General features: G+C 46.4%; 1 protein-coding gene across 2 annotated transcripts in view; it reads right to left on the reverse strand.

Annotated features, from left to right (window-relative positions):
• The window catches only part of LOC119232047 (phosphoinositide 3-kinase regulatory subunit 5), a 137,477-nt gene that overhangs the window by 15,487 nt on the left and 107,222 nt on the right, over positions 1-14,768 (reverse strand). For both annotated transcript variants that reach the window (XM_037493932.2, XM_054689020.1), the window contains 7 exons: positions 13,102-13,525; positions 12,632-12,710; positions 11,845-11,967; positions 6,604-6,714; positions 3,327-3,414; positions 2,975-3,045; positions 2,436-2,526 (listed from right to left, as the gene is read on the reverse strand). In XM_037493932.2, coding sequence (XP_037349829.2) covers positions 2,436-2,526; positions 2,975-3,045; positions 3,327-3,414; positions 6,604-6,714; positions 11,845-11,967; positions 12,632-12,710; positions 13,102-13,525 — 987 coding nt within the window. The remainder of the gene's footprint in view (positions 1-2,435; positions 2,527-2,974; positions 3,046-3,326; positions 3,415-6,603; positions 6,715-11,844; positions 11,968-12,631; positions 12,711-13,101; positions 13,526-14,768) is intronic.

Genomic DNA, 14,768 nt, shown 5'->3' on the forward strand with positions numbered 1-14,768 from the left:
CTGCTCAGTCCCCACTCCCCTACTCCACCTCCATCCTAGCCAAGTTTCAGTTCCCTTTAATCATGCATCTCTCTTCCCTGGTGAATCCAGTGTTTCTGTATCCTCAGGCATCATAGCCACCACCAAGCCAACACCTTTCTTCACCTCCTTCTGTACCTCTTTGTCCCCCCAAGAGCATTCTGTTTAACTCCCCTGGAAGCTAAGAATGGAGGGAACACCTTCTCAGGATTTGGTGTACAACAGAGGCACTGAAGGAGGTAGGGGAGCATTAGTGCCAACAAGTTGAGTCTCCCCTGACTTCTGTAATAGCTCATCATGTGTACCAGGAAAGCCTGGTACACATTCCCTTTCGGCCAACTAAGGAGAGTTCTTAGATGTCATAGGAGGCTTCTAGCATCATCAGACCAGTTCTGATTGGGTTTTGTGATAGAAAATTTGGAGAAAGCACACACATTAGAGTTGGGTGGGTAGAAAGAGGGCTATGAAGAAATACAATTGAAAAAATAAGAGCTAACATTATAGTTTACTATATGCACATAAATCATTATCTTTTCTTATCTCCACTTAAGAAGTGACAAAACCGGTAAAGAGGTCACAAGTAACTTGCCCAAGGTCACACTGATGGTAAGTAGCAAAGCTGGACTTGGAAGACTGCCCATCTGGTTCTAGGATCTCTGCTCTTGACCCACTCACTCTGTGATGCTACCAGGAACCCAATGCTAAGACCTGTGGCCTAAATAATACCTCTCCTTCATGGTATTAAAGATCAGCAAGGGGCCTCCCTGGTGGCGCAAGGGGTTAAGTCGCAGCACTATGAGGTTATCCACAACCACTGCAGCACGAGCTCTATCCCGGGCCAGGGAGGTGACCCACATGGCGCAGGAGACCTCTTCTGTCTCGCCCGCTGCTCCCCTCAGCAGTGTGTTTCAGTAGATCTGCCTGTTCTGTTCCTTACTCTTTTTCTGGTGAATCCTCTCACACCCCCACACCTCTGGCCTGTACCCCAGCTCTTGTATGCATAAATAAATAAAATAAATCTTTTAAAAAAATCAGCAAGAATGTCTTGCTGATAGTTTCCTATCATCTACAATTTCAATGCACTTGGAAGTCATTTTATTAGGAAGTAATCAAATCAATCATTATTTCTTGGGTTTCTTTTTTGTGCCAGATGCCATGGCTCTTACGAGAGCAATGATGCCCATATAATAAAAGAACGGCTTTACAGACAGAGGTGTCACAGTGGGAAGGCTAGCAAAGCCATGGAGGATTTTAGAGACAGAGTGGTTACTCATATTTGGATAGGAGAAGAGGAACAGGAGAGGATTATCACAGGCATTCCAGCCTGGCTAATATGTATCTTCATTCTGTATTTCTTGTGGAATTTTCCAGATTGGTTCATTTTTTAAAACAAAGTTTGGGTGTAAAGTAGCACTTTGTTTATTTAGCAAATGTTATTGAGTATCTACTCTACCAGGACATGTGCTAGGCACTGGGGGTGAAGTACTGAAGCAGATAAATCTCTGCCTAGGTAAACTTCCTGTTTGCTCTGAAACCATCTCCTTGAAGTATCTCTGTGGGTGATATTCCTGAAGTCTGACCTGTTGAGATTTGGCAGTCCCAGGGGAGGCCATGAGAGGAGTCGGTAAGGGACATGGGATCAGTGTGAGATTCCCTGGCGCCAAGTCCCAGCTCTTACTCTTCCTCATGGATGTGACCTTGGGTAAATTCTTTGGTTTTTTTTGCTTCAGTGTCCTCTCTGGTAATAAATTTGCTAATACTTATAATACCGATCTCATAATGTTAACACGTTTAAAAGAGTAAGTTTGACAGAGATATTGCCATAGTTAAACGTGTGCAGTGGTTAGTAATCCACATTATCAACATTTGCGTTATTCCAGGTGACCAGGGACCTAATAAGAGCTCATTTATAATTTATTGTATGCACGAGAATTGGTATGTTTTATCTTCTATAGTTTAGATGTAGATAACTGGCAACTTACAATATCTAATGTACATCTATAATTAAATAATGAGTTAAAATTAGGTCATTTCAACTCATGGTGACTTCTGTGAACTGCAGAGTACTTGCCTTGCCCCATGGAACAAACTTCAAAATCAAAAATTTCCACACAATATGCCACTAGTCTGCAGCCCCATGCAGAGGCAGGGGGTGAATGCACGTGGTCCCTCCACCTTCTTGCTGGTCCCCACGGCTGCAGAGGGGCTGTCCAGTGTCAGAATGCAAGCTCCTCAGTCAAGAGCGAGTGTGGGACCTTTCTTAATCCTGGAAGCACCCCCCTCCACTTTACCATGTCAGTTTTCACTCTGTGGTCCCAGGGGGAGGGACATCTGGGAGGCTCGTCCAGCCTCTGGTCATCCAACCCTCTCTCCTTTCCACCCTTCTTCTTTCTCTCTCTCTTCTCCTAGCTCCTCACCTTCAGTGTCACTGGCTGGAAGGGCCTTCAGGACCAGCCCAGTGGCCCGCAGGGAAACGGTGACCTCTCGGGCCCGGTGGCTGAGTAGTGCCTGGGGAGGGGGATGCAAGGATGTATGGGGGTCCTCATGCAGGACAATGCATGCACCTCACATTAACAATCCTGCTTCCCGCCTCTGCCCCAAGAGCCCTGTCTGTCACTGATGCTCAGTAAGGGGCTAGCTAATAACGCCTTAGCGCACTCCTTGCCTCGGGAGCATGCTTAACCTTCCAGACCCAAAGGGTTAGGTCTCCAGCACATCTGGTCAGCTAGTAAAGACAATTGTTTTAGGCAAGGGACTATTCATCTATGTATAAGGTCTATTCATCTATGTATAAGGCCAGTTGCAACCCACCCATCCTTACAAAACTCTGCAAAGGCTGGAAAACTCTGGGGCAGCCTCAGGAAAAGAACATTTGGTTCCTTTGGCTTCATCTGCTCCCCACTCCCCCCAGGCCCCTGACACCTGCTTCCATGCAGCGTACTCCCTGGCCACTGACCTTCTGGTAGCAAATGGAGAGCTCTGCCCCTGGAACCTCCGTCATCCCTCTTCTTCTGGGCGAAATACCTTCTGAGGAATCAGAAGACGCTGCAAGTGGGACTTCCAGCCCTTCCCACCCCTCCCGGCTTTGGCTTCCCCTCCACACTGAGGCTTCAGCTAAGCGCTCATTAGATGGAAGGGCGGCACCCCACTGGTGCCAGCTGCCCTTGAGTTTGAAGGAAGCCAAGGGCACCTGGTACTCAACAGAAATGGGATGGGGGTTCATTAGGTGAGAGGTGAGAGGATGTTCTGAAATGGGGCTTGGGGAAACTGAGTCAGGGTGAACTTTAGAAAGGGAAACAGATGCTCACCTCTGGGGAGCTTGGCGTCTTGAATCTTTACCTTCAGCTCTGTGAGGAAGATGTCCTCTATAGGGTCTGGGTTCAGGTTGCTGAAGATCTGGAGAGGAAGGGAGGAGGTGTGGAGAAGGCCAACTCTCTGTCAGAGGCAGCTCCCCTCTCTCCCTGTAGCCCCCAAAGCCCAAGGATGTGGGTGATTAGAGACAGTCCAGGGCAGAGGACATTCTGCGCATGCTAGATTCTGAGCTGTACCCAGTGATTACTGGATCTGACTCTATCCAGACAGCTACCCATTTATCCCATCTTCAGCTATATAGCATATTTACAAATAGTGGGAGAAACTACTATTGAAACCCAGATTCCCTGTAAACACTATGGTGGGAGTGAGGGGACAAAAATGCACATAAGCGAAGAGTAATAGTCCCTTGTGGACACTGGAAGGCAAGGATGAAAGGGTGGGGGCCAGAAAGGAGAACTTGGCTGTCCTGGACATGAGGCACTTGCAGAGGGGAGAGCTAGGGAGAACTGTTTGAGGAAATATGGGGGGTGGAGAGGGACCTGAGGGAAGCAGGACCAAGAAGAGGTCGAGGCAAAGTGTGACAGGACAAGAGAGGAGATGTCAAAACAACAGGGAATAATGATCACTGGAGTTTTTGAAATGAGGAGTGAAGAGCCGGGAGCTGGGCTGGCACTCAGTGAGACCTTGGCCGTGCACAGTTTCAAAGGTGCCAACATTGTAGACATCAGACACATCACAATCATGTTCAAACACAGGCAATACCAAGAATACAACGCAGGCCATGTCCACCTACCCTCCCACGGCAGCAAACGTGAGCAGCTGCTGCTTCTTAGAATCAAAGAATTGTGGTAAGAACAACTGAGGAATCCAAACATAGAATTATTCCTACTTCCTGCAGGCATCCAGTCCAGAGTAAGGTCCTGCTTTTTGGAACCCTCTCCCAAATCCCCTAACGTAAGTCCAAGCCCTATAACCTCTTCTTTCTAAACCCCTTCCCAAGATGCTTCACAGTTCTCCAAGGGTTCATTTCCTCACTGCAACATGTCCAGAAATCCAACCTTTTTTATTTTATTATTTTTTAAGATTTATATATTTTTTTTACAAAAGCTGGGGTACAGGCCAGAGGTGCAGGAGGGTGAGAGGATTCACCAGAGACAGAGCAGGGAGCAGAACAGGCAGATGACCGAAATACATTGCTGAGGGGAGCAGGGGGCACGACAGGAGAGGTCTGCTGCACCATGTGGGTATCTCCCTGGCTGGCCGGATCAAATCTGCACTGTAGAGGCTGCCGAGAGCTTCACAGCGCTGTGCTCAACCCACTGTGACACCAGGAAGGCCCCCAACTTTTTTTATTAATTTGTTTTTTAGTGATGTGCCTTTTCTTTTCTTTTTTCTTTTTTTAAAGATTTATTTATCTATTCACAGAAGAGCTGGGGTACAGGCCAGAGGTGTGGGGGGTGAGAGGATTCACCAGAGACAGAGTGGAGAACAGAACAGACAGACTAACCGAAATACACTGCTGAGGGGAGCAGTGGGTGAGCCAGAGGAGGTCTGCTGCACCATGTGGGTCAGCTCCCTGGCTGGCTGGGGATCAAACTCGTGCTGCAGAGGCTTCTTAGTGCTATGCTTAACTCCTTGCACCACCAGGGAGGTCCTGATGTGCTTTTTTCTTACACCGTTGTAAATTTTTTGACAGTATAGGATTTCTCCCCTCAGGTGTGGTCACTGTAGTTCTCCCACCACCAAATCACCCCTTGTCCAACACCACAGTCCATTGTGGCCACAGATGTGCTCCAGGAGCCTCTGGCTGAACAGCAGTGACCAGTGCCTGGTCTTTGAGATATTTGCATTGCTGGGACATTGACTTCCTTTACCAGCTTGAGGGGGATTTCCCATTTATTTGTTTGTTTCATGTTGTCTTGGCTTGCATTTTGGAAATCAAAGAAAGAAATCTGAATTTCTCTCTTAGGTCAAAATCAGGAAGGTGACATACAGAAGTTCTACCACTGGATGCAGAGTGAAGAACAAGAATCCAGTAAGATAGGAAGATAGCAGCAGAGGTGCCATGAGAAATTAGTTCCCAGACACAAAAATCTCAGGAGAGTGGGTATCATGGGGTGTCCCTAGAAATAAGGAATGGCCAGTCAAGGCAATGGTTGCTAGATTTTTATAAGCAAGGGACCTTCACTTGAATTCCACATGTATGTCCAAGTGTCCATGGCCAAGGTTTGCTGTGGGGATGTGAGTGGGGCCGGGGGAGGATGGGTGAACAGGGCAGAAGGCATGTGGGAACAAGTGACAGGGAGCTGGGGGAGAGGAACTCAAGTCCCCTTTGTGGACATCTGACTGTGTGCTGGATCCTCTCAGAGCTGATAGACAGGACCCCATTTAACCCTGGGAGGTAGGTGTCATTAACCTTATTTTAGGGACCTCCAAACTGAGGCTCAGAGATGTTAAATAACTTGCCCAGAGTCACAAGTAGCACAGCTGAGGTTTCCATTCAAGTTCTTGACCACTAGAGCAGACCCTTTGTGTACTTAACCTCCTTGCCTCAGTCTTCCCCCATCTATTTACTATTCTTCTACTCATTTGAATTCTCATGAACCCTCATGCAAGGGGGGGATTATTATTCCCATATTAAAGACGGGGAATAAGAGAGGTAGAGGTGGCTGTGATAAGCTAGCTAACAAATGGAGGAACCAGCACACAAAACCATGAACTTTTTACTACCCCAAAATGCCTTAGCTCTACACCCAAACCCCTTTGCCTGTCCCCCAGTAACACATGACCCACTCTGATACACACACACATGCACACACGCACACACACAGAATTTATTGTATTAGTAGCAGGAGCTCCAAAGAAGAATGAAGTATAGTCCCTTATCTTGGGGGATCCATACTTTTAGTGGGGAGTGACACACATCTGCAGCTATGATAGTTAGAGGCAAGAATGGATTTAGGGGAGCCAGACTGCCATGGTATGAAGGTCAAGTGAGTCATAAGGAAATGGAGATGGGGACCCCGCCCCGCTGGCACAGGTGACAGGTGATCCAAGAGGTCATAGGGACTGGTGCAGGTATAAGTACTTGTCGCCATCCTGGGACTTTTCTGCAACTATTGGAAAGGAAAGCCCTCTTCCTATCAGGGCTGCAAAGCCAGATGAAGCCCTGGAACTTCTGGTGGATGCTTTCACACCAAGATGACAGATGATGTGACAGAGAGGGAGAGAGTCCTGGTGACATTTTTGAGCCCTGGGTGGGAAGTTTACCTTGACTGTGTAGATCTGGAAATAGATGGGTTGGGTGCCCATGCGGACATAGTAGGTGATGACATCCAGGATGAAGGGGTCCACAGTGCGGGATGTGTCCAGGGCAGGAGGCTGTGAGGGAGAGAATGTCTTGTTCACCTTCCTTCAACAACTCTGAGAAGTGCTATTTTCTAAGAGAAATTCTAAGGCCCCCACATGCCCTCTGTGATATACTAGCCCAACGGGTCCTTCAACATACCTACCACCCTATTTCCAATCCTAATTAAAAGTCCCATGTCCTCAGGGATCCTGATTTATTCCAATTGCAAAAGAAATATTGAGTAATTCTGTATGGAAGGCACTGTGCTGAGTGCTTGGGGCAGACAAGACACTTGAGAATATAACTGGTGATGAAAGGGTCTGGAATGGGTTCCAGGTTTGGATCAGCTACTCTCGCCAGCCAGGTAGCCCTGGGAGTAAGACCTGATTGTCTGATATAGCTTTCAGTTTTTGTGGTATCTGAGTTGGTTTGAGAAGATAAGCAAAATTAACTAGCTAGGCTAGCAAAGAAGAAAGGGAGAATTAATAAACAGAATTAAAGATGAAAGATGAGAAATTACTACAGATGGCATAGAAAGGAAAAATATCATAAGCAATTACAATTACATGTCAATAAACTCAATAATATTGAAGAAATGGACAAATTTCTAGAGCAATACGGTTCACAGAGACTAAACCAGAGAGAAACAGAAGAATTGAATGAACCAATCACAATCATGGATATTGAAACAGTAAATCTCCCCCAAAACAAAAACCCAGGGCCAGACAGCTTTACAAGTAAATTCTATCAACCCTTTAAAGAAGAACTTATACCCATCTTGCTCAAATTATCTCTAAAATCCAAAAGGGAATGTTCCCTAATACGTTTTATGGCAACATCACCATAATACTGAAACCATATAGAAACAAGACAAGCAAACTATAGACCAATAGTTCTAATGAACACTGATGCAAAAGACTTCATCAAAATACAAGCAAATTGCATTCGACAATACATTACAGGGACTATACATCGTGATCAAGTGGGATGATACCAGAGATGCAAGGATGGTTTAATGCATGTAAATCAATCATCAACAAAAGAAATTAAAATCCTATGATAATATTAATAGATGCAGAGACATAATTTGATAAGGTTCAATATCCATTTATGATAAAAACCTCTAAACAAGATGGGAATAGAGGACCTACCTCAACACAATAAAGGCCCTATATCACAAACCTACAGTCTACATAAGAGATAACGCTGAAAAACTAAAAGTTTTCCCTTTAATATCAGGAACAAAACAAGGATGCCCACTCTCACCACTTCTTCAGCAATAAGGAAAGATGTAATGTGTTTTTTTTCAGCGTGTTTGATATATTTACTATTTGATTGTGATGATGATACAACAGCTGTATGTGTGTATATCAAATTGCATTTTTGAAATATGTGAAATTTATTGTATGTCAATGATTATAGTAATATTTCAATAAATCTGAAGAATATGGGCTGCGAAGCTGCCCATTTATTCTTCAATAAATATGAAGAATAAAGTGCAATAACAGGGCCTCCCCTGGTGGCGCAGCGGTTGAGCGCTGGGCTGCGAAGCTGCCCGCAGCCTCTGCAGCACTGGTTCGATCCCCGGCTACCGGCGAGGGTCCCACATGGCGCGACAGACCTCTCCTGCCGCCCGCTGCTCCCCTCAGCAGTGTACCTCGGTCCTTCTGCCTGTTCTGCTCCCTGCTCTGGCTCTGGTGAATTCTCTCGCCCTCCCGTGCTTCTGACTGTATCCAGTGCTTGTATAAATAAATAAATCAATCTTTAAAAAAAATAAAGTGCAATAACACTAAAAGTACCACCCATTCTTTTTAGAAAGAGAAAGAATAAATAAATTTCACAAGCAACTATTGCTTTACAGTTTACAATGTACTGTCATTTCTTTTTGTAATTTTTTATTGTATTATTTTTAATTGCGATAGTAACAGTTGAATCATGAGAAAAATAGGGCTTTTTAAAAGATTTATTTATTTATTTATGCAAGCACTGGCTATAGTCAGAAGTGCGGGAGGGTGAGAGAATTCACCAAAGCCAGAGCGGGGAGCAGAACAGACAGACTTACAAAACACACTGCTGAGGGGAGCAGCGGGCACGGCAGGAGAGGTCTGCGCTCTATGTGGGACCCTCGCCGGTGGCCAGGGATCGAACAGGTGCTGCAGAGGCTGCGGGCAGCTTCGTAGCCAGCGCTCAACCGCTGTGCCACCAGGGAGGCCCCAAAATAGGGCTATTCATGACCACCTTGCCTATCCTTCCAGGATCTTGGAGAGGGTCAAATAAGAGAATAATCTGAAAGCTCTATGTAAACACACAAAAGATGCTGTGATGCTATGAGGTTGGTACACTAGGAACAATTCAATTCTGAAAGTTCTCCCACTCCAATAGAAATAAAAAAGATTATTCCTACATTTTCTAGCCCCTTTTCTAGGGTATCTTTGTTTGTTTTGACCTCAGGAAAGATGAAATGTTAATATTTGCAGCAAAATGGAAAATATTTGAGGGAATTATGTGTAGTAAGGCAAATAAGAATGGCAAAATCAAGAAAGGGCATGTTTACATAGTGGACAATTTGACATGCAAAATACTTACAAAAAGTAGCAGACATTGATAAATAAAGTGAGATTTCAGAAGTTAAAAGGGAAGGGAGAGAAAAAAAGAGCCAAGGGGTATAAGAAAGAAAGAAAAATAAACTTTTTCTTAAATAAATAAAAATGAAACTCCCAAGATGATTGCAAAATGCAGTCAAATTAAAAAAAAAAAAAAGAATAAACTGGGGCCTCCCTGGTGGTCCAGGGGTTAAAGTTATCACCAGCCACTGTGGCATGAGTTCAATCTCCCAGGCAGGGAGCTACCCACATGGCTCAGCAGAACTCTTCTGTCTCCCCCGCTGCTCCCCTCAGGAGTTTATTTCAGTACATATGCCTGTTCTGCTCCCTGCTATGTCTCTGGTGAATCCTCTCACACTCCACACCTCAGGCCTACACCCAGTTCTTGTATGTATAAATAAATAAAATAAATCTTTTTAAAAATAATAAACTGAATTCTGAATTAATAAAAATTAGGAATTTCAGTTTTTGTGGTATCTGATTTATGTCTATACATTATTGGGTAAGGACTGGTGCCATGCCCTATAGGCCCTCCCTAACCCCATGATTATAAAGCATAATGACTGGGTATTTTAGCCAAACAAAACAGAATGTCTACGTGAAACCTGGTAGAAAGATTGGAACAGAGTTGGAAAGAAGCTCAGAGTTTTTCTCATCCATCTCATATCAGATGCTATAATATCTCTTGTGACATCGTGTATGGTTTATGGGAATATTATTTCCTTCCAAAAGGTGACAATGAAGAACTATAGCCTTATGCTAATAATGCTGTCATTGCTAACAATGCACAATTTCCAGCTACCAACAGCAGAGTGTACAGTAGATGTTCTTCCTACAATAGCCTACAAGTTTTTAGAAAAAGGTGTCTTTGATACACAGTTGAATGGTCCTTTATGTACATGCAGAGACATTTTCAGATAAGCAATGATTCAAAAATACATCTCCCCCCAACTTCTTCATTAGAGTAAGAGCTATAAGATGCACCCCAATCAAGCAAGCAATAAAGTGAAACAGAGAGCTCAGTAAAGTGGCAAGTTACAAAATAAGTATGTAAAAACCAATAGGTTTCTTTTATACTAGGAGCAAAGCTACTCAAAAATAATGGGAGAAAGAGGCATCCACAACTGTAAGGAAAAACTATCAAACACGAGGAATAAATTTAGTAAGAAATGAGTGAAAGCTGGATGATGAAAACCGTATTCCTATACTGTGGGATTTATGAGGAGACTTAAATAAATAAATGCAGAGTTACTTCATGTTCCCAGAGAGGGTAACCTAATTTGCCAGAGATGCTAGTGTTCCTCCAAACTTCAATCAAAATCACTAAAGGTATTACAAAAAAACCTGACAACAAAATTTAAAAATTTATTTGGAAAGATACATAAACATGCACAGTCTGAAAAGTTTTGAAAAAGAAGAGTGAAGGGGTAGGCTTACTCTGCCAGATATTAAAATATAGAGTGCTAATTTGTATAGAAATGACTAGATCAATGAGAAAGAATAGGTATCCAGAAATAAGTCCAAGCATATGTAAGAATTTAGTAAAGGATAGAAGTGGTATTCAAATTGACGGGGCAAGATGGATTCTGCAATAAATAACTTTAGGACAACTGGCTGAACATTTGGAAAAAATAAAATTGCATGCTTCATACTGAATGCTGAAATTAATTGCAGATGGGTTATTTAAATGTAAAAACGGAGACATTAAAAGCAGTAAATTGTCAGTGAATATTTAATTTTGGAGCAGAGGTCTTTCAAAGCACGCCTCCAGATGAAAATACCATAAAGGGTAAAAGTGCTATCTATGCATTAATAAAAATATCCAACTTTTGTAAGTCAAAAACACTACTGACAAAATTGATAAGGCAAAGAACAAAGTGTGTGTGTGTGGGGAAATATGCAACACACGAGAAGAAAAAAGGAGAAGCTTCTCTTAATGTTCCCAAAGGCCTTTGTAAACCATTAAAAGATGAGCTCCCTCCCGGGGGCTGAGGGTGGCACTAGATGTGTGACTCATGGAACATGCTCTGGAATCAAGCTCCCTGGCTCCATGTGGGAATTGGCCACTCTTGGTTACTTTGGGAAAGCGACCTGAACTCTTGGTGCCTCAACTGTTTGATCTGTAAAATAGGGATACAGTGGTCATCGCCCCTGCTGGCAAGAGTGCCTACTTGGGTGCCAGAGTGCTGCATCTAAGTGCTTAGAACAGTGCCTGGCACACATCAGGCTCAGGAAACATGAGCTCGGTCAATCGGAGAGAAGATCAGAAGATCACAGGAAACTCACAAAAGAAGGACAATAAGTGGTCTACACATGCTAGAAGAATGCTGAACTTGTCTTTTGCACCGTGGTCTGTCCCAGTGTAAGTGTTCTTAGTAAACCCCAACCCCAACTGGTTCCGTCCTGCTTTCGCTTCCTGCTTCCTCCCACCTGGAGGGGATGTGGGAGAGGTAGGGGATGGGGAGGGAGGTCCTTGGTGTCAAAGATCAGGTGTCAAAGGTAGTATCTGGACATTGTTCCCTCCCACTCCCTCCTGCCCTCTGCCCTTGCTGTCCTTACCATCTCTGCCAGCTTGTGGATGGCGGGGCACAGGGTGTTCACAGTTATCTCATACCACGGGTCTGCCCGGCCCAGGAAGGCAGCTAGCTCTCCCAGCTCAGAAGTGGCATAAGCAGCAGGCACCTGAATGGGGGACAGGGGATGTGGCAAACCCTCTGGCACTTTCTTCCAGAGGCCCCCCAGGTACCAGACCTAGGCAAACTTAGTACTAGCTTTGTGGATGTGGCCAAATCCCTTAAAGCTCTTTGGGCCTTGATTTCTACAACGTGTGAAGACTGTTTTATATCTCAGGTAGTTGGAAAGTGACCACCAGCCTCTTAAGGGGAGGGCAGAGTATCATTTTGCCTTGAGTGCTCCCCAATAAGAAGCAGAGTATGCAATAGAAACAAACATGGCAAGTGTGCCTTCACCTCCCCCAACAGATCAACGGGCTTCCACTGCTGGAAATTTCCTTTTCTGTGATCCAGGAAGCGGTTCTGCATGCGTGTGAGCAACCCTTTGAGGAGGAGAAGCTTGCAATTAATTTCATTAGAGAAGCAAAGCAAAAACCAGCCGCGGGCAGCTGCCGCCTTGAGAGAACATATCTCCGACCACTTTCAGCTCCCAGGGCCAGTGTCCATGCCTCTCTCAGCTCCATCTCCTAGGAAGGGCGATCCTGGCCCCTGGAAATGGGGTGGGAGGCTGCACTGTGTCCTTATGCAGCCCCTAATCCTGATCCTCCGCTCCCGACACCCCCTCCACCTCATCCCTCCTTTTCATGCCACCCCCCCTCCCCCAGCCCAGCTACCTTAGGCGCCAGCACAGGGATGTAGTAGATCTGCAGGCTGAGCCTGGGGGTGAGGCAGAACTTCTGGGTCTCTTGTTTCCTGCAAGGAGCAGCAGAACATGGTGGTGAGGGCAGGGATTGTGGCTTCACAGCTTTGGTGAAGGTTTCACATCCTTGGTCTTCCTATTTACTAGCTCTTGACTTTGGACAGTTTCCTCCATCTCTCCATGCCTGTTTTCTCCTCTATAGGCCGGCGCGTGGGAGGCCGCAATGAGGATTATGGAGCTCACGAACATAAAGCAGTGAGCCTGGGCCTGTTTCTCAGCAGTGCTCCCTGATGGTCGCAGGATGGAGGGGGCACCAAACTTCCCACCCCACCCTGGCTCTGCCTCCTGATCCTTCTTCACCACTACTTCATCCTTCACCAGCCCATACCAGGCCCACCTGTGCCCCACCATGCCAGCCCTCAGGTGCCCCCCTCAGAGCCCTACCTGAGGTTGTGGTAGGCCCTGGCCAGGCGCCCCAGCATCCTGTCGTCCCCCAGAACCAACACCCGAGCCGTGTGCAGCCGGGAGACACCGGGCAGCAGTTCCCCATCCCCACTGGGCCTGCCTGTCCTCCGGTGCAACCCTGGGGGCACATCCCAGCTGCTGGGCATCAGGATGTATGGGGGCCATGCTCGCTTCTTGATGCCCCCTTTGCGCTGTAGCCCCCCACGCTCCATCTCAGGGCTGCTGGGTGAGGGAAGCTCGTCAGTCCCAAAAGGAAGGTCCCGCTCGATGCCACTGTCAGTGGACAGCACTGAAGCCCGGGCCAACTCCAGGTCCGGCAGGAGGCCCTGCAGATCCAAGGCTTCCAAATCAGCACTGAGGCGCAGTTGGGAATGTGGGCGCAGGAAGTGCACCAGTTCCTTCCCTGGCGTGCAAGGAAAAAGCAACTGTCAGGGTAGCGAGGAGGCATTAAACCAGCAGGGCCTCACCCCCACAAGGCCAGAGGTCCTGTGTTCCTCCAACACTGCTCAGCTGAACAGAAGCCCCACAAGATGCCCCGACAAGAACAAAGGTCCTGTCGCCAGCAAAGACTGACAACTCTTGTTGAGTTCCCCAAGTAAACATGCTCAAGGCTGAGAAGTCCTGTAGTAAAGAAAACAGCTTAATCCAGGACCTCTGAACTCTCCAGTCCTCTTTTCGTTTTTTTAAGATTTATTTATTTATGCATATAAGAACTGGGGTGTAAGCCAGGCATGCAGAGGTGAGAGGATTCACCAGAGACAGAGTGGGGAGCCGAACAGGCAGATCTACAGAAATACACTACTGACGGGCTTCCCCGGTGGTGCAGCGGTTGAGTGCTGGGTTGCGAAGCTGCCCGCAGCCTCTGCCGCACCGGTTTGATCCCCGGCTGCTCCCCGGCCACCGGAGGAGGGTCCCACATGGCGCGCAGACCTCTCCTGCCGCCCGCTGCTCCCCTCTGCAGTGTACTTCGGTCCTTCTGCCTGCTCTGCTCCCTGCTCTGGCTCTGGTGAATTCTCTCACCCTCCCGCGCTTCTGACTGTACCCAGTGCACGTATAAACAAGCAAACAAACAAATAAATAAATAAAACATGCCTCTATTAAAAAAAAAAAAGAAAGAAATACACTGAGGGGAGCAGCGGGTGAGACAGGAGAGGTCTGCTGTGCCATGTGGGTAGCTCCCTGGACTGCCAGGGATCGAACTTGTGCTGTAGTGGCTGGCAATAGCTTGATAGCACTGTCTTTAACCCCTGAGCCACCAGGGGTGGCTCTTTTATATCCCTGTTCCAGGGATATAACCTACCCATAACCTACCCAGGACACAGGTGACAGACTGTCAACTACAGGCTTTCTAATCCACTTTCCTATCCCTGGGGAAACTGAGGCCCATAGAGAACAGAGCCTAGGGTGACCCAGTTCACCAGTCAAGCACCTCCCATTTCAACCTTAACCCTTTTCCTCCCATCTCCCTTGGTAAGAGCCAGGGGAACAGTGAGACAGCAACCCCAGTGTGGAGGTGCATGTGAGACAAGGACATTTCTCTGGCAGACCTCCCAGGCCCAGGAACCATATCTTTTTGTGACTGCTTTCCTCTTGGGACATGCACTGTGCACTGGTGTCATCAAGGCAGGTGAGGCCAGTGGCTAATG

This window comes from Talpa occidentalis, unplaced genomic scaffold, assembly GCF_014898055.3.
Source record: "Talpa occidentalis isolate TD23 unplaced genomic scaffold, MPIMG_talOcc4v2.1 talOcc4.7, whole genome shotgun sequence".
Lineage (NCBI taxonomy): Eukaryota > Metazoa > Chordata > Mammalia > Eulipotyphla > Talpidae > Talpa > Talpa occidentalis.